At 38.9% G+C, this 20699-nt stretch overlaps 2 protein-coding genes across 3 annotated transcripts in view; one reads left to right on the top strand and one right to left on the bottom strand.

The window, feature by feature from the left end:
* Positions 1 to 20699, top strand: part of ctnna1 (catenin (cadherin-associated protein), alpha 1) — a 63774-nt gene that overhangs the window by 20856 nt on the left and 22219 nt on the right. For both annotated transcript variants that reach the window (XM_028415682.1, XM_028415684.1), the window contains exons 9-13: positions 12964 to 13044; positions 13300 to 13452; positions 18338 to 18430; positions 19128 to 19284; positions 19969 to 20169. In XM_028415682.1, coding sequence (XP_028271483.1) covers positions 12964 to 13044; positions 13300 to 13452; positions 18338 to 18430; positions 19128 to 19284; positions 19969 to 20169 — 685 coding nt within the window. The remainder of the gene's footprint in view (positions 1 to 12963; positions 13045 to 13299; positions 13453 to 18337; positions 18431 to 19127; positions 19285 to 19968; positions 20170 to 20699) is intronic.
* On the bottom strand, positions 6577 to 8886 carry lrrtm2 (leucine rich repeat transmembrane neuronal 2). The gene is made up of 2 exons (XM_028415712.1): positions 8848 to 8886; positions 6577 to 8213 (listed from the first exon to the last, which is right to left on the bottom strand). Exons 1-2 carry the CDS (start codon positions 8849 to 8851, stop codon positions 6577 to 6579), a joined length of 1641 nt encoding a protein of 546 aa, XP_028271513.1. The 5' UTR covers positions 8852 to 8886.

Below are 20699 nucleotides of genomic sequence, written 5' to 3'. Positions count from 1 at the left end.
TCCCCGAACAACACATTAGGGGGTAAAATTTGCCCACAGTGTACCGTTGACCTATGAAAAATTTTAAAATCATATTAACAAAATTTATGTAAAATTAAGCTTATTGAGGAAAAATGATTCAATTTGTCCACATATTGACAAAGTTATGGCCAAAATAAACAGAAAAATTTCTCTCAGAGGACAAAAATGTCCCGAACAACGCATGAGGGTTAAATGACTTCTGTTAGGATCTGGCATTATATAAAATAAAATTGACTTGACGGTTACCCTTAATGGTAGGGGAAACACTGAACTGATTCTTAAATATGGTAAAATGTTGGATAATTAGGCTATATATTTTATGGTGATCTGTGGTATTTTCAGTGTGTTAAAAAAATCTATCTATGTAAACTGAACTGAAAACTGTGATACAAACTGAAATGTGGATTTTGTGAACCATTCCACAGAGATTTTGGGCTATATATAACCAGAGAGCAAGGAAAGTGGTAGTAGTGGAATGGTCCTTTTTAACCTATGTTAAGAAGTTTAAAAAACTGTCAGACCTAATGCAGGACCAGTGCGAAAGAAGGTCAATTTATCTATTTGTAATCTCATCTAAATGCATAATTAAAACAAATTACAATCCACGCAATATAACGGGGAAAAGATTTAGTGTCCCCTAGGCTTTTCGTATATTTACAACCTCCATAAAACACTGGTCTGTCAGTAACAGCCTGTCAGGCAACATTTCCCAGACCTGGCCCTTGATCTTTTGCTGGTGAATTCAAGGCTTTTGGAATAACTTTGCTGGCAGGTAGATGAGATGCTATGTTTTTTCCTCCAGCAGTCAGACAGGAACAATAATGCAATGGCATCACAAAGGGATATGGTGATTTGGGTCCACCATTCAACGTTTTCACAGAGGAAATGATCTTCACCCAATAACTGGTTGTTTTTAAATGCTTATGTTCAGCTTTTGATGCTGACTAATTTCTTGGGCAGTCTTCAGTCTGTATCAACGTTCTGAGTCTTCGGGTAAATGTTTAGGATATATTCACTACCAAACCTGTTTGACTATGACAAGAAAACCTGAATATAAATATGTAGTAAGAACATGTTTTGGCCAGAGAATTACATTGCCTTGGAAATGAAGTAGCCTTGAGTCGAAGTGAATTGAGCTGGAATCAATGTGTCTTATTGGAAAGCAAACCTCACCTGTTAATGCACACAGCCACCCATATTTAACTGAAGCGGGTCTCTTGTTTTCATTTAGCATGCCACTGACCCCAGCAACAGGAAATTGCTGTTTTTACATCCCTGACATTAAATTACAAAGTAACATCGTAAGTGCCCTACATCTTCAAATAATAAAAAAGTAACATTACAAAATGCTATTTTACATACCATTTTGCACATTTCTCATGCTGCTTTTCCAAAACAGGTACAGTAACATTAGACTCCAATCTAATATTTGTTTGAACATGTTACAAATGTCCTGAACACACATTCAGCAAAATGCAGTGCATATGATGTGGACAGGTCAATCACAGGGCTAAAAACTTCAACGCCCTTTCTCACCCTTGTTGCCACCTGTAGACTTTAGTTTCCAGGTTATCCTGTATGTGTTGTTGGATCTGACAATTGATCTGAGCAAGTGAGCCACTGGCTGACCTGACAGCAATGGCTGTTTACAAAATGTTTAATCTCAGACATCAATTAGCCAAATGTCAATGTACCTGGAATTAGTAGCCTTAGTCTTTTAGGTTGTGAGAATTGTTGTTGCTCAGACCCGGAGTTTGCATATCTTTAGATTTGAAATGAGCAAAAAAAAGATTAATTCTGTTTTTGATCATTTAAAATTATGTTATGCTGGATTTTTTTTTATGCTTTGGTCTGCATGACAGAAAGGGGGAATTTGTTTAGAATCTACAGTGTGTGTGTGTGTGTGTGTGTGTGAGTTTCCGTCCCCTCCAGCTCGATTTCTAGAAATGTTCAGCAGTTTGTGATTGTCTTCACGACAGAGTAAGGACTCTGTCGTGTTGCACATTTTTTCATTTGCACTTGTTTACAGCGATGTGCTTTGGGAATAGTTTTAAATTTGTTAAGCAATAAATACATTAGGGGAGTTTTTGCAGATGAGAGTCCAGATCAATATGTCTGTCCTAGTAAGCATTTTCTAGATTTATTAGAGGCCTCATAATGAATACCTGAAGCATACATGGGCTCTGAGCCCTTGAACCCTGCAGACTACAGAGGCTGTGCAGTCAGACTCATCAGTTTAGTGCCTCCCCCACTTGGGCACATTTATGCAGGTTAATTACTAAATCTTACTTTCTGTACACCTCATCACAAAATAGTTGGTTAAGTAGCCTTTACAGTGAGGTAGCCTGTCATTATAAATTCCTTTACATTTCCATCTTTGTAAACTATATAGACCACATTATCTTATTATTATATTTTTTTTACATTTTTGTAAACGTGTTTGTCTAAAACTGTTAAACATCTGATTCATTTATTTCTGTCCTCTGAGCACAGCAGTCAGTATTTGTCCTGATTTGCTAAGTACACATATAAATTAAAATTTGTTGGCTGTAAAAGTGCAGTGAACAGCAACACTGTTACTACATCGCCTTGTTCACCCCACAAACTTCCACTTTAGCAGCTGCCTGGACTCTTCATTTTTTTATTTAGTAAACAAAACTATGGCACAGTATTTCTGATGACCTATTTTAGTGGCTTTGGGGGACTTCACTGCAGTGGTGCTGCAGTGATACTTACGCCAGCTAAGCAGGAATGTCAGAGGGTGAATGGTTCAAAAGTCAGAGTATGGAAGTGTTAATTGGATTTGCTGAAGAGTCTGGCATCACTGTAAGAGCAAAGCTTTCGTCCTGCCATGGGCTTGATAGACCTGTTATGGGACAAACAACCTAAAACACTAGAACCCCTTTCACATGTAGCACATTCTGCACATTAGCAGGAATAAAAGCAAACGTCCAACTGAGAAGCACCAGACATTAACTGGTCTTTAAATTGCAACAACATTCAAATGGCCATTATTCCAGACAGGTTCTCTTCCTCTTGGGCTGCACAATGCTGAGGTACCTCCCCTCTCCTGAAGCACCTTGCTCAGACCACATAAAACGGCAAAATGTTAGTATGTGTGCTACATTTTTAATCTAAACCTTGCTGATTATTTGCTTATCTCTAGGTATTGCACTTGCCCAGTGATGCTTGAGTCTAAGTTTGATTTTTTTTAAACCCCCCCCTTCAAAGTGTTACAAAATATAGGTCTATTAAAAAAAAAAATCCTTTGCTGCCTCTGTCAACAATATTTGAAAATATGTCAATTAACTAAAAGATTCCACATGAGACTGTTTGGAGAAACACAGCAACATGAAGATTGAATGACATTTCTCACTATTCTGATAATTAATTACAATTAATATCAGTACATTAGTATATAACTGTGAGCATATTGGAATTTAATTTCTCTTTCATGCTTTCTAACATGAACTCTCAAAAGTAATCATTTTTTAAGCCACATACTTTAGGTAAACTTAGATATTTGGCTCAGGTGTAAGCTAAGCTACCTTGAAATAAAATGTAATTACAGACCAACTTGTACGCATCCATCAGTTAGCAAACACTTTGTAAATTATAACCATTTTATTTAAAAAATATATGTTTTGAGGGGACAATGTTTTTTCAGTTTGGCACATCTTATCCACTATACAGATATGAAATTGTACATATTACAATACAAAAGGAAAATGGGAAGAGAAAAGCATTCATTTTGCACAAAGAGGTTGGGTAAGAGAGAGGGGATTGGTTCACTTTTTTTTCTTCTTTTTTATTTTTAGGCAGGGTGTAGGGACAAAGGCTAGAAGATGACAAGAGGAAACAAAAACAGTTTACAAAGAGCCAGAGTGCAAAGGGATGCATATTTCTACAAATCTTGTGGATTTTCAGTCACTTAGTACAACCGAAGTCATAAACAGTGAAATGTCAAATGACTGACAGAACTTTATAGGAATTCCACATACATCCCCATTCTTCGAGTTACCGAATAAGGAGCCTCAATAATGTTTGCTGAATGACATTAAGAAATATTTAACTCAATTTCGACTTTTGAACATGCAAGACAGATTAGAAGGGCACAATAGTAGAAGCAGTGCTAAGCTGGAAAACTAAATTAGAAAGTGGTGATGCTTGACTTGACATGTGGCCAGTGTATGCAATGTTTTTTTTTTAAGTTTTTTTTTTATTTATTGAATTCAGACATGAAGTGTAACACTTTTTGGTTTACATAAGCACTTTCTTAAGTTGTTGTAGGCATCCTATGAGCATGTGCTGAGACACAATGACACACAAGCATTCATTTAGAAGTGAAGCCAAATTTTGATAAGCTTAGTACATTTTGACAAAGCCACAAATGGTACCTTCTGCTTACCTCTAGGGGGCATCAGCCAGTGAAGTGAATGCTAATTGCTCAAATCCAGAATCTTTCTTTAGGTTGCTTTGCTGTCACAAGCAGCTTGCCTTCTTGCCTTTGATAAACATAATGGACACATTATGTGTCAGGAATTATGAAGAATATAATGAAATTGCATGTTTTAATTTACAATGTTTAAAAATAGACTTTTTAAACATTGGATGTCTCATTAGTTGACTAGTACTGAAATAGTTACTGCTGTGGTCTGTGTGCATTTCAAGTCAGAGGTGCTGTCATTCAGCATTTCATTCTCTACACCTTTACTTGGCCAGAAGGGTGCTCAGTGGCTTTAATAAACTAAGACATTACCCCAAAGTTGCCCCTCTCCATCGTCCCATCAATTCCTCTCAATCCCTCTCTCTTTCACCCTGCCCCCACTACCAAATTGAACACAAAGAAGTGCGAAGCTGCGGCAGCAGCTTCAGTCTGATGCTAATGCACATCCTCTCCCTGCTGCATACAAATGTGTCCTGACCCAGGCTTACTGTTTGCTTATCACTGAATCTCCATTTGCTCTCAGGGTATTGACCGCAGTTTAACTTGACACTTGCGAGTGCTAACCCAGGAACTGTTATAATCTTAGTCCTTCACCATAAATACATTTAAAGCATGTAAACGACATTTTCAAGGACTGTCCTTACTGTGAGAGGTTCAGTGATGTTTTTGTGTGGTGCAGAGCGTGATTATATGAGAACTGTTTTTGAGTGGTGGAGCAGCTAAATGTTGCTAGATCACTGGTGTGGGTGACAGAATATTAGATTCTTTTTGCCTTGCCCTAATTGGTTCAATCTTGAGCCTGTCATTCCTGATTAGTGTGCAAGCAGTAAAGTGTATAGGCTACTGGGAAAGGTTTTATTTTCAGAGTGAAATGCTCTCATATCTGGCATTTGCACTGTTCATTTTATTTGCTACCCTCTGATACACGGTAGCAAATTGTACATAACAAGCTTAAGCTGAAATATTATGGTCACAGTTTGTATGGTATTTGGGAAACAAAATCCATGAGCATCCATGTATATTTTAGATGAGGTTGCTGCTCATGAGTTTTTGCAAAGCAGTGCATTATATTCGAAATTAACCACAGCTGAACATTACTCATGTGTCCCACAGGTTGAGAATTCAGTTGTTGTAGTTGGACCTCATGTGTGGGAGCCCAAACAACCAACAACCTGAATCAGCTGTAAAATTACAACACATTTAAGACCTAATGTTCAATTCAAGAGGTATTTTTCAAGTATATATAGTTGAATATAAATTCTCCATACTCTGTACACATTTTGTGCCTTTTCACACAGCAGACATTTTGGAAGAGATCCAAATTTCTAAAAGTAAAAAAATCTCTTTTTGGCTAAGGACAGCTGACTTTTATGTATTTTTTTAAATGTACCCTGATGGAAGGTTATTGTCTAATTGACTCATTGGAGATTTGGTTAAATTAATATCATTAACATTTACTGAATAGAATTCCTGGGTTCTTTTCTCCCCATTTAACTTTATTTGTAACATTATAACAATGAAGACATTTATTTTACAGTTATAATTCAATATTAGAGCTTGGTCATGGTGCCCTTTAATGTATCATAGCTGTACCAAAACAATATAACTATGAAACAAAACATCATAATTGTTCCAATTCATTTATCCCTGTGATTGAGTGATTGACTTACAGTGCCTGTGATGCAGTTAGAAACATGATTTCAAATATTTACTTTTTAAAAGAACAGCAAAAATCACATCTCTTCACTTAATGTATTCTGTTAGCAGAGGGCCATTTGGCAAAGTAGTTTCTCTGTGCTGCAGAATATAGAGACAATATGGAGACAAATCTCACAGTTTACAATTTTCTTCTTTAAAATGATTGCCCCTGCCTGATATGAACATCCTTGCATTCATAGAAAAATAAATTTGTGACTATCTCTACATCATCCCTTTACTGTCCAACCCCTGTCATTTTAGCATTCAACATTTCTCACATATTCTCAAATCTCACTTGTAGAAATTATGCTTTTTACATAAACTTGAAAACAAAAAAATCAAAAAAGCAAACCCTGTATCATCTGAAATGGTCAAATGACAAACCATATGCTCTAGGAATAAATAAGAGTTCATACTTCACACTCTTTGTAAGGCAGTTGCTGACACTTGCACTGCCCATAGCCGTTGATGATCACGAGTGCCCCTTCTTCATGGCTGGGCTCATACTCGTTATAGGGTACCTGTGTTGCTAGATCTGCCATAGGCTGTCGCTGCTGGGTCCTCATCTGTCTGCGGTTCTGAATAGCCGAACAGTGGCGTATCCTGCGCAGGGTGGGGGGGCAGCACTTCCGTGAGATATACACAACGAAAATGATGAAAAAGAATGAAAAGAGAAGGGCCATTGTTCCAATGATGACCCTATGAGTCATAACAGTGTTGTCCATAGTTGAGAAGTCCTCTGTTACAGCTGCCTCTTCCAATGGAGCAGTGGTTGCTTGAGCAGTGCGTGGTGTTTGTGTTGTGGTTGTTGTGGTAGTGACTGTGGTAAAGCTCCCAAAATCCTCTGCATAGTCCTGTGTGGGGGTCGGCTGCATAATTCCAAACAAGGAGCTTGTGATGTCTGCAGCTGTAGTAGCGTCTGTGGTTGTACTAATGGTCTGAATGACTGGCGCTGAAAAATTCTGGCAAAGCTGGAATCCATAAACAGCATCAAGTATCTCCTCACCTTGGGCATATTCAGGACTATGGCAGAGGATGGAATGTTCCCACCTTCCCTTGAAGGTGCTTAGCCAAGTAGCCAGAGAGCAAATCCTTTTGGTACATTCCCAAAGGTTGCTAGACAGACCAATGGTACCCAAAGACTGCCACATATCCAGGACTTGGGGATCCAGACTGCCTAGTTTGTTGTTATCCAACAGCAAAATTTTTAGATTTGGCAGCGTTTGAAACACATCAGATGTAAGGACTCGAATTTCATTTCCTGTGAGGTCCAACTTTTCTAAAGTGGTCCAGGTCCATTCCATGCCACATGTTAGGTTGCTGATCTTATTCCACTGCAGATAGAGAAACTGGAGGGCAACAAGGCGAGGGAAATGGGCCAAGTTAATCTTGGTCAGCTGATTGTGCTCCAAGTGGAGCTCTTTAAGCTTAATGAGCCCAGCAAATCCATTTCGGGCCAGGCTCCGCAGACGGTTGCTGCTCAGACCCAGATATTCCAGGCTACGACAGTCCCAAAATGCCCGAACAGGTGTGGTGCGAAGTAAATTTGAGCGGAGATGAAGTATCTGGAGCTTCCTCAGTCCATGAAACAGTTCCGGTTCCAATGCAGTCATCTGATTGAATGACAGATCCAGTATCTGGAGATTGATGAGGTGGATGAAGGTTGTGTTGGGCAACTTGGTGATACGATTGGAGCTCAGATTGAGGTCCTTTAGTTTATAGAGCCCTTGAAAGGCATCCTCTTGTACTGTAGTAATCTGGTTATGGTCTAGGTGTAACCAGGTGAGCTGGCTGAAGCCATAGAATTGATCAGGGCTGAGCTCAGTGATGCTGTTGTGTCGTAGTGACAACCCCAGGGCTCCCTTGTCCACACCATCTGGGGGAGCCTTAAGCCCCTGGGTGTCGCAGTAGAACTGCAAGTCCTCACAGCGGCATTTTTGAGGGCAGGTTGTGCACGATGCAGGAGACAGCAGGCACACTAGGAGCATGCTGATCACACACAGAGCCGCTGGTGCAGGTCCCACCAATGGCCACCTTGAATGGAAACCTGGGTGGGTTCAAAGACAAGAAAATGAACTGTGGGGCGGGAAAGCTAATCTCTGCAGAGCACTTATTACTAATTCATGGTGGCAATTGTGCTTTCTGTACATGCTCTTATTCTTTTCCGTACATATGGCAGTTAAGGTGTTTTACATTGGCAACTTATGTATGTAAACAGAACACATTTAAGCTTAGGTCTATTGTAGATTTACTAAAGCATTTAATGGTCTTTTCATATATGAGCTGGACTTAATTTCTTTTCCCTCATTGAACCTATTTGATTTGCATTTTTTGCTTTATGATTGGGCTTGAATGCACATTAACTCCAAATACTATTATTCACAAGTCAGTTACTGCTGTATGTGACTCATTTCTAACCAGCTCAACTATGCTGCTAGATTTAAAAAAAGGAACAATTGTTTTTTCCAAGTCCTTGTCATCACTTAAAAGGTACTCTTTAAATATGATATGTCATTAAAATCTTCTCAACTCGTGTCGTGAACAAGGGAAAGTAGAAGGGAAAATGAAGGACCATTGCAGTAAATAGACCAGGCAGAAGAGCTTTTAGTCTTCAGCCTCCCGCACTCTTACTTGTATTCCCTATTCATGTCCAGATCTGCCATATAAAAGGGCTAACTTACCCATTCTTTTGTGCACATCGGAGGCTGCATTCAACTGTCCTTTTCCGCAGACTCTTGGAGCAGCCAGATGGAAGAAAAATCCAAAGGGAAAAAGCCCTTTTGAGTAAGCACAAAAGGAATCAGCCTCTTTGGAAATAAAGCAATTCTGAACCCACCCAAATGAAACAAAATATGACATTCCATGTCCCAAGATGATGTTTATTCCTGTTATTTTGTTCGAGTCCTTTAAAATCCAATCTCAAAGAAGAGGTTGAATCTTTTCCTTCAACCCACAAATCCTTGAAATAAATATTTATATATTTTTTTTAAGTTGATCAGTTGCATCCAGAGCGACTCCAGTGAACAGACCCCCCCTCTCCCCTTTTCTTCTTTTTCTTTTTTTTGCCCTTTTGTTTCCTTTCCACCGCAATGATGTCAGCTCAGATGGTTAATTGAAGATCAAGCGCTTCTCTTTCATGGCTGTGGTCTTCCAACCCTAACTTGTTGATGGCAGCCAGGGATCCTGCTTCCGACGCCGGCTCAGTCTCAGCATAGCCTCTGCAGAGCTGTGAGCGGAGCCCTCGTCTGCTAGCTGAGACGCAGGGAGAGAGAAAAAAGCAGAGCAGGGAGTCAGGGATGTTATTCTGTGCTTTTTGTTGCAGCCACTCACTGCTACAGAGTGGTGGCAGCCTGGCGTCGATCATCACTACTGTTTCTCTCTCTCTTTTTCTCTCCCACACACACAAACACCCTCTCACTCTCTTGCTCAGTCACTTGCTCTCTGCCTCATACACAGTGCTTGTGCACCTTAGTCTTCCTCCGCCTCCCTCTTGCATCCCCCTTCCCTCCCACTGGCTCGTCACCATCAGAATATTGATATCTTGAACGTGTTGCGGCAGCTTGCTGTTGAAATTAACCACAGCTGTAAATCTCAGCCTCGCCTTGCTGTTGTTCTGCAGCCACTATGTTTGAATGTATATTAGAGGCATAAACAAAATAACATAATAATGCAAAATATAGTTTAACTTGTGGTTCTTGACAACAAAGCACAGTCTAGGTTTGCTGCATTGCATTATCTTTGTACACAGTGGTATACTATAGCAATGCTAACATGGGATGTCTGTGTTTATAATTTACATATCTGAGTGCAGTGGTTTAATTTTTGAGCACTGGCATGTGATGTATGGCCAGCTGCTCTGAAGTTAAATTAGAATAGTTTAGCAAGAGACAAACCCAAGTAGCTACTTGGTGGTTAATGTAAAACACAAGGTAAGATCAACATAGAATTCGGAACCTGGTTTCTTCTTGATATTAAGCAGATGTTTTTTTTGCCTTGTTTTTTTGTGGTTTAATTAAAAGAAGAACAGATTATGACGTCTACAGTTAATTCTTAGTCCCTAAGTATTTAATGTGGTGAGAGATAGGAATGAGGGTAATGGGTAATATATTTGATTTAAATCAGCCAAAGGCCAGGTAGAGGAAAGGGTTATGAATCACTCACCATTGTCTCAACTCAGCCCACTGCTACTTTGATTTAGGAATGTTTTACTTGAAAATAGCTATAAAATACACGTATTTGATAGGGATTTAAAATTGTCTTATTCTCATTGCAGACATTTCATTATGTTTTAATTAAGACAAATATTTTTGGCAGTACTGTTGAGGATTCATGCATCAAGTTTTCTGTTTTTGAGAATGCTAGATAATTGCAAAACTTACATGCATCACAAGTCACTGATCCACATAGAGAACTTGTAAACCAGTTCAAATATATTATATTATATATTATATTTTTTACTACCTCATTAACTTTATGACAGTTCTCAGGTCTTAAAACAAAGCACACATGTGGCTGAGACTTTCCTAGTCACTTGACCTGCATGCTGCTGCTATCTCCATGTGTATGCTGGTGGATGATATCCCCCGCTTGAGTAAAACATGGAGAAAAAATGCAGGGGGCACCCCCTCTATTTGTGAGCTGGCCTTTCATGTGGAATTCAAAAACAGAATTTAAAATGATAAATGGACATCAAATTAATAAGCTTAAGTATTGCTGTTGAGCCCTGTGATGTTTTGACAGTTGGTGCATACTTTATTTGCATTGAATTTTATAAATAATCAAGTGCACTGGTGGTTTTGTAGAAAAGGAAGTTCCTAAATCTGTCCTAAAGGAGATGGATAGAGACTCACCTGAGTATCATAAAAGATGCCGCAGAGAAACTGCCTCTATAATGAGCACCTGAAGAAGTGCTTTAGAACCCTCTGGCGTGGAAATGAAATATAGGCTAGGCATGAATGAAATAGGATTGAAAGGGTGTACAAGCAGAGCAGGCTGAGGCCCCACCAGAGCACTGCACCCAGCCAGCGCAAAATCACAGGGGATTAATGCTGTTGGAGCGTTATGCCCCCTAACTATGTGCACAACCCCCCAATGGGCAAAGGGCAGTGGGGGATGGGGTAGGTCAATGCCACCACCATCCATTGTGTTGTATCACAGTTGATTTAGGCATGAGTCTTGAGTCTAACTGTTTCTTGCTTTTCTCTGTTGCCTTTTCCTCTTCATCTATTTTAACTTCTAATTTTATCATTCTTCAGTATCAGTGCATTTCTCAATCTTCATTGCTCCACATCTTCATCCTTCTTGAAAGTTTTAGATTTTCAAGGCATGCTTGAGCAGTTCGCTGAATGTGACTAAAACATCTCCCTGCTCTCAGCGGGGTGTAGTGGTTAGGGCTTGACTACAGTGCAGTGCTTAGCTGTGTGACTACTGTTGTACTGTTGCCATGTTACTGTACATAATTCACACAGTTAACAATGTGTAGTAAAGTGCAACACACTTCTCTTTGAGGATGAGACATGTGACATTACATGTGCTGGGACGAGATTGCAATATCAGTTTTAGTGTAGGTGTCATACTTTTTTTAATAGCTGTGTTTTATATATAAGCAATAGCAGTCCATTTCCACACTGTTCTGGAAATCAGTTACAAATACTTGAAGTTTGGATTGTCAGCCTGTCTAAACTCTCCAAAATATGGCTATATTTTAGTGCAGTACAAGTGCATCTTTGCTTAGCAACTGTGTTTTGGATTCAGCCCTATTCCACTAGCTGTTGTTTAATGTTACATAACAGAAAACAACATTTGACAAGACTGTAGCTCTAAAACTCTAAACTCTGTCCTGCATTATAGATTGATTTTAATGGTTTTGTGATACATATATATGTATTCTATACATGTAAATTGGTATGCACTGCTTCCATGAAGAGAGCTGTGGTGGCAGACGGGTTAGATAGAATTTGAATAGTCTTCCTAACTGTGTAAATAAAACTTTGGATTCAAAAGCAGTTTGCAACCAATGGCAGCACTTAAGAGAGTATGGTGGATATGAAATATAACCCTGATATAATGCAAATCAGGTCTTTTAAACCCAACTCAGTGCCATTTACCAAATGCCTGCTTTCAGTGTGTGCATATTATTAATTTGAAACTGCCTTTGCACCATAAATTGCTTGCAATGCTTTGACTTCGGAAATTATTCCAGTGTTTATCAGGAGCAATGTAGCACTTTTGACTGCTGGTACCGTCTGAAATACAGTTGTTAACAATACATGAATGTATTAGATTAGGTATCTCATCCATTTAACAGTTGTTGTAAAATGTTAAGATTCTTTTTAGTGGTTATCAGATTTCCAAATATTGTGTTGGCTCTTCCATGATGCAACCCTAATGTAACATCCATTTATACCAAACAAGAAATTTTGTGATGCATATGCACCAGAAACTATAATCATTCTGCACTTTCCTAAAAAAGTGCTGCCAGCTGGTCAGATTACATCAGTTTTTATCTCTTTAAATTCTGTCAAATGTAGCAGCAAAGATGCTTGCTTACCTTTTTTAGTTCCCATATTACTATTACAAGTAAGTTTAGGAAAAGCTTTTAAGAGAAAGGACTTGGATTAAAACAATTCCAGTTGACTATAAATATGTTTCCATTTTTCACATAGACTGTTTTCTTGATTGATTGAATTCAATCTGATCCTTAGGCTTAAAGCGATGTGTGTTACATGAACATCCAAATTGCATTTGTTGTAGCTATCACTGCACTAGACAACTCACCAATCTCTCTCATGTTTCAGGCGGGAAGAAAAGACAGGAGTGATGCATTGAACACAGCCATCGACAGAATGACGAAGAAGACCAGAGATCTTCGCAGACAGGTTTCCTCTTTAAGATCTTGATCCTCTTCTTTGTGTCTTCAGTGTGTGCTTTTGATCAGTGAAGTTATATTTTTAATTATTATTTTTTGCTAAACAGATATTTTAACAGCAATTTGATACAATGTAACCTCCACTGTCCTTATAAGGGTACTATGTAGTTATGGCCACAGGTGGTACTATAAGATAGTCGTCCATATTCATTGGATTTGCATGCATATTATAACATTGACCTTGTTCTTTACATTTTTTCCACAGCTGCGTAAAGCTGTGATGGACCATGTCTCTGACTCTTTCCTGGAGACCAATGTTCCCCTCCTGGTCCTGATTGAAGCTGCCAAGAATGGCAATGAGAAAGAAGTGAAGGAATATGCACAGGTGTTCCGCGAGCATGCCAACAAGTTGATTGAGGTAATGAATGATTTTCTCCTTTTTTGTTCACATTCAAAGCCTTATGTCACCCAAGAACAAAACATCTATCTTTTTCCGTTCCACCACATTAATGTTAGATATTTTAGTTAAGCTTATAGAAAGCATTAGTTTTCATCCAGCATGCCTGTTCTCAGAAGTTTACTTGTAATGTATGTAACATCATTTATACCGCACATTGGCTAATTTTAGGTTCTTTTCCCCACTAAAAACAAGGCCACGAACAATTATTTTCTGTAATCACAGTCTCTACACTTCAGTCTGTCTTAGCAGTCTCACTCACAGACATTTACATTCTATGCTCCTTCTCATCTGATGCTGTAAAGCTATCGTGATCAAACAACAATTTAATCAGATCGTAAAGAGTGAAACAACCACAACTCAACGATAAGTGCCACTTTTATTAGTAATGTTGACCTTGAACAATAGATTTACACTCTTATTTTTTACTGACCAAGGTATGGAGTAGTCATATATCTGTAACATACTGTAAGTGTCAGTGTTATCTGTTAATAGTCCTGGAAACGACTGGTTTTGTCTTGTATGGTGTTTTGGCAAAACTGTAAATACCAGGGCAGCATAGACTTCAAGCTCAGAGAAACATTGGCTATTTTCATTGGCAGTCTTTTCTCTAGTTTCTCTAATGCCTGTGTCAGAGCATCATATACTGACATTTGAAAGTGGCTTCTCCCCATGGGCAGATGGCTATGAGTGTAGCTGGATCTGTCAGTCCAACCAAGGCAGGGCAGCGTACACATTCACCACTGAAACTGCTGAAGCATCGGAGTGAAAAGGGGACCACACTAGAGAGTAGACCCCTTAAGTATTTCCTAAAGGCCTTAGTGTCAGATGTGGCATTAGAGCATGACATTAGTGGACTTGCTTAACTACTGCTTCCACTTGTATCACTTAGATTAGAAGTATATAATTAGCACATCTTTATTAAAACATTTTGCAAAACTGTAAATACAAGGGTACATCATGTGATGTTAGGTTGGGCACACTTGGTTATGTCCATCTAACTTATGAAACTTTGATCCTTTTATAGTACTTTGCAGGTAGAGTAGCATGAAATATAGTGTGTGTGTAAACTTCCCCTTGTTGGCATTTAAAATAAAACAACAAAACTACTTCAACAATACCCCTTGTTGTTTCCATTATGCTTTAAAATTACAACCTTGAATGAGCAACTAACGTCGCAGTTTGTCTCTTTGTAGCACTAGCTAATATGATTGGCAAAAGTATACAAACCAGCATTGGATTATTTTTCAGGAAACAGATTCCTGCAAAGCAAGCCAATGTCACTGCACTCAGCTGAGCAATACTCAATTCACCAGAGAACTCTTAGTTTTTAACCTCCGACTGAAAACTAGTTGACATATCCCAGCAAGTGCAAGGAGCAGGGAAGGCATTGTACTGTGAGGTGAGAAGCAAAAGAGCATCTGCTACACACTAGATGTAAATAAATAAAAGTTGCATCGTCTGGAGTGAGAATTGGCAACATATTTGGTGTTTTATCACATAAAAAATGGTCATGCTGTAAATAGCTGTCCCCCTTTTATTGGTAAGATCAGTAAACAGCCACCAATCTCAGGCTCTGTTTGTATGACATCATGAGTTTTGCTAGTGCAGGCTGCCCTCAGGCAAATGGTCCATTAGTTCACACACATTTGTTTGAAAGCCACATTATGACTGACCCATATTCAGAATGAAGGGAAGAAAGTAATGGATTCAATTTGACGTGCACAAGCTATGAGTCTCAAAACCAGGCAAAGCATGGTAGTGACATCAGATGATGTTGTTTTTAAAATGAACTTTCTGTTTTGATAATGAGATGTGAAAAGTCATTATAAGTCATAGAGATGTGCAACATGACAAGTCAAGATGCAGGGATGTCTTCATGGATTCAGTGGAATAGTAATATATTGTCAAGGATCAGGAATTGGAATTGCTAGAAGTTCCCAGTTTATCTTGTGTATATTTAAATCTGTCTGCTTTTAATTCATTTTAATACAGACCTACCTTAACAAATTAAGACAATAATTTGATTTATGATGTAGATTTAAATGTATTGAGATGTTTTTAAAACTAAGGCATGGGTATAGAACACCACATGGCACCACATACATACCACAACAAAGTTTTACTGAGAGCAACTAAAAAAGAAATACATCTTAATATTTTCAGCATGGATGTAATAAATACAGTGGTGACATTGCATTTTTAGCTACCAAAACACAGCCTCTTTCCTTCCCCTCTTGTCCTCTCTCCACTTCTGGCAGCCAAACAAAATATTTACAACCCCCCCCCCCCCATTTGGCTATACCTTCTTGAGCTTTCTGTCTGCATTTTCTAAGTGTTTAAAGTAGCTGTTCACATGTTTAAGTGCAAATGGTTTAGCGAGATGGTTTTTTTTTTTTTCTTTTTTGAACCTGTAGAGATTATTGTCAACATTTCTGTTTGCATTTTATTTGTCATTGATCTATTTATATAAGCTCCTTATGGTATAAGATAATAATGCTTTATAGATAACATTTTTTAAGGTTGCCATGTGTGTATACAAATGACATAATTGAATTAATTATCCTGTTGCCTGATAAAGCTTGTACCGTATTTTTCAGAACTATAGGTCGCACCAGCCCAAAAATGCGTAATGAAGCAGAAAAAACCATAGATAAGTTGCACCGGACTATTAGTTGTACCAGCGGGCCAGTGTAAATCACTACGTTTTTAGTGTAACGTTGCTTCCTGAATTCCTCTTAACTTAAGTGGTGCGGCTACAGGGCTGAGAGTGAGACATGCATTTCAACAAGTCCTCACGCAGAGAAATGATTAGCTTCACTGCACAGAAACTCCTATAAATATCCTGTAAATGAGTAAAAGGCAGACTACTGTGCGCTATAGCTGTCTAGAATTATTGACCTGTCGGCCTATCGGCTCCATGAACATGCACATGCAAGAACATGAACATGCACGTCCCCTATGCTCAGAATGCAAAGTGTGGACAAGCTGGAGGTGGAAGAGAACCGTCAGGGGAGGCACAGAACAGCTACCATTACATTTGTAATGGAACGTCAGGACACAAGGCTAACGAATTGTATGTTTTTTCATATATAAGTTGCATACCAGCCAAAGGATAAAAAAGTGCGACTTATGGTCCGGAAAATATGGTATTTTTTCTGTGGAAGGCAAGGCAGTAGTTTGCCATTTGTACATTTTTGTAGTTGTTTGCATAGACTCGGTAAGGCCCGACTCCCCTGACTCTACAAATGGTATGGTACAGCATTGCAAGTGCCCTTAGTTGATGTGAGGGTAGAATTTTCTTGTTAGGCTTCTATGTTATGTTGAAATGGTGGCTTTTCCAGTGGTTCACAGCAAGGGTTGGTAAATGCCTTTGTGGATGTAAAAAAGTTTTTCTTAATGCAACCACTCTCCCACCCCCCTCCTCATGAATTTCTAAATGTTCTCCCTGTGGTATCTGGATGTGTTTGCTTGGTGATGTAGGATATGTTTATATCAATGTTTCAGGGCTTCACCAGTGCAGTGGAATAAGTGCTTCTTATCAGCAGAATTGCTGAGAAATTTAGAGGTAGGGGCAGGCCTCTTCTTGTAGAATTAAGGAGTCAGAAGATCTTTCATACATTAGCTCTTGCATCTAGTGAGGCGTGAAGTGTGTTTGTCGCACATTTAGATGCTTTTATAAAAGTTTTTTATGTACCAGCTTAGATCTCACAATGCACTTCAGTAGGACAGGAGCCGTCACAGTATCGCACAGGTTTGAAGTGAATCTGTTTTCCCTTTTTTCTCCTAAATTGAAAAAAAAAATGCAGCTTTCTAATTGGTTTTGTCAACAGATTGATATCTGTGAATGTATGTGTTGATGTGTTGTGCATAATCTGATCTGACAGAACGGTTGTACTCAATTTTAGATTACGTTAAAACTCTTAGCTTTATGACCCAGCTCTCAAAATGTTGGGCACATTATAACAGGTTCATGGCTGATACAATACAAAAATACAAACCAAGCTGTAAAAGAAAAAAACAACCTGTAGTCTGCGTCCCTGCTCTGATGCAGTCATTGGTTGGTTTTTCCTTTGTAATTGATTATGTTTCAGCACATTTTTTTATCCATGGATAATCCCTTGCTGGCACAGTTCCTCATATCCCAGGCATTCTGTTTCAGCATTGTTGCCAGCACATCCCAACCAGCAAATGGGAATCTTCAAAGTCTCTGACCTGATTTTTTTTTTCTGCAAATATGAGTAGATGCGTAATGTAACTGGGAAATGCAAGAATATTTCAGAATAATTGTATGAGGGCTTGATTTGTTGGTCAATACGTGGAAATATACTCACAAACCATAAATGTCGGCAGCTTGGAGCAAGACTTGCTAAGCTCAGCACTTCAGTTCTCATTCTGCTGCTCAGTTTGTGAAAGTGTCAGGAATATTTGCCTCTCCAGGAGCGTAATGGCAATCTGACAGCCTTGTGATTTAGTCACCCAGAATATCCACATCCTTGAGTTATCAGCTACACCTTAATTTGCATTTGGTGAATTGTACTTCTTTAGGGAGGGGGAAATAATATAGAACTTCTGTTTTATCTGTTCATCCCCCCGTATCATCATATTTTATCATTTTAGCAGTTTTAGCAGCTTTAGAAATTAATCTTTAGCAGTGGGTTTGCATTCCACAGGGATTAGTTGTATTGCAGAGCTGCTCCATTTCTGACGGAGAAGAATCCCTAAACCAGGCTACCATAATAAAGTTATCCAAGTTTAATTATTTATCTATTTATTGCTTTGTTTTTTCAGACTGAGTCTTTGTGAGGCTCTCCCTTTGCCTAAAAAATGTCTGTTTTCTGTTTAGGTGGCCAACCTAGCATGCTCCATTTCCAACAATGAGGAGGGAGTGAAACTGGTCCGCATGGCTGCCTCTCAACTGGAAACTCTGTGCCCCCAGGTACCTACTTATGTGTCCTTAAATTCTACTCAACTCACTGGTTGCACACATCTTTGAGGCTGTACCATTGTCTTTCAGTACTAGCTCTAGGAGTTTGTCATATAAAAATTAAATTCAATGGTCTTAGTGGTTCTAGTTTGCTCTAGGTTAAATCGCAGCCCTGTATCCTTTTCATTATTGTTCATTCCACTCATATCTAGTTTTATTACCATGATGTGCTGTGGGAATTTTTTAAATGTAAAATATGTGCTGTGGTTTGATAAAGGTTGTGATACACTGCACTAGTAGATGCAGCTGACATGCAAGGTAGCGCAAGATGACATGAACATCAATACTTGAAATCTGTCTGTCCATCATAGAGCCCTTCTTTTCATACAGCTTACCATGCTGTACTTCTGAGTCATAACAGCTCTCTCTATATACTGCCACGGCTTCTTTTAATCTCATCTAATGAGTCCCATTCATCCTGAGCTTTGATATTCACAGATGCCCTCGCCAAAACAAAAAAACAGCTCTTAGATTTGGTTCCATTCAGCCTTTTGAGCACTACATGTCTATAATCACTCCAAGGGATGAATTGTATTCATGCGCAATCCCAACATTGAGGCAGGAGCTTCGTGCAATCAGCGTATGCTAATGTTGTGGCTGAGGGCTATGCAGTAATTGAGCTTTAATGGTTGTAATTGGGTGATTACAGGTGATTAATGCAGCGTTGGCCTTGGCTGCCAAGCCCAACAGTAAGGTGGCCCAGGACAATATGGATTTGTTCAAGGAGCAATGGGAGAAGCAGGTCCGTGTTCTTACTGATGCTGTTGATGACATAACATCAATTGATGACTTCCTTTCTGTTTCTGGTAAGTTGATGTATTTTACATGTCAAAGTCAAAACAAGTTTGGTACTTTTGGAATAATCTGGATTTCTTTTATACTATGTGGTTTATCAGGAGACACTGCTTTTAAGATAACTTTTTAAAAGTGAAATGATGGTAAAAGATCAGTGGCATTAGTCTTTTCTGACGGGAGTCATGTGTACCCAGGATGAAGGGGTTTACAGAGGCAAGCACAGCTGCTTTGGCAGACCTACATCTGAAATTGACATCCTGTCATGTGTTTTAAACCGCACAAATGGTTTGTCAGGCGTACCCTTAAAGAGTTCTCATTAAGCATTAGGCAGAATGATTTCTCTCACCTCCAGCCAAGGACAGACTGTAATTTAAACACCGGACATTTGCATTTTACAGGCACCCCATTAATAAGCAGTCTGAAGATTTGTCTTCAGTCCCCACAACTACTTAAGCTTCCCTGTGGTCCCTTTAATTTCAGGACTATGCAAACACAGAACGAAGACTGACAATTCCCTGATCTGAACCTGATCTATGCATATAACTCCATGTTGCAATCTTTGAGTAATTTCAATCTTTAAGTATAGGAACTTCAGTACTGCTGTTATTATAGAAGTAAATGTGGTGTTACTTTTTCAACATTTAGTTTTGTTTTTGTTAATATACCACTAAATGCACATTGTTTTATACCATCAGAGAACCACATCCTGGAGGATGTGAATAAGTGCGTCATCGCTCTGCAAGAGAAAGATGTCGATGGTTTGGATCGCACTGCTGGAGCAATTCGAGGCCGTGCTGCCAGAGTTGTCCATGTGGTCACTTCTGAAATGGACAATTATGAACCTGGAGTCTACACAGAGAAGGTCCTTGAGGCTACCAAACTCCTCACTAACACAGGTATTACAGACGCACACATGACATATAATGTAAGGGACTCTGGAATTTTTTTCTGATGATTACTACTATTATTTTAGACGTATTACAATCATTGTAGCATTTGTTTATATTAATTCTGCAAGTAAATTTAGGAATTCACCATGTGTTAAATTTCTAAAACCATCTACCTTACTGGCTATAGAAGTGCCTCCTCTTTATGCCTGAAGTTAGTTGTGTACCAAAACCATACTAAACGGTTGGTGAAGTTATGGTAACTTTATTTTTAACATACTTTTTATACAGAGCCCTGCATTTTATAAACAGTCTGTAAGCACAAAACCAAATCCTCTTATTTTATTATTGATCTTGCTGCTCCCTCCCTCCTCATCTGTGTGCTCATGAGGCAGCCACTAAATCCTACATGCTGAATCTGAAATAATATTAATGCAGATGTGGTGGAGAGTCCCTCAAAGCTGTTATGAAATTGTCAGTGGGGGAAAATACATGCCTGCTGGGACAGCCTTGTCAAGTCTTTTTTTTTTTTAATGTTC

The sequence above is a fragment of the Parambassis ranga genome, chromosome 10 (genome assembly GCF_900634625.1).
Source record: "Parambassis ranga chromosome 10, fParRan2.1, whole genome shotgun sequence".
In the NCBI taxonomy this organism is placed as follows: Eukaryota; Metazoa; Chordata; class Actinopteri; family Ambassidae; genus Parambassis; species Parambassis ranga.
Note: the sequence above shows the minus strand (reverse complement) of the source record. Positions and strands in the feature narration are given on the sequence as shown.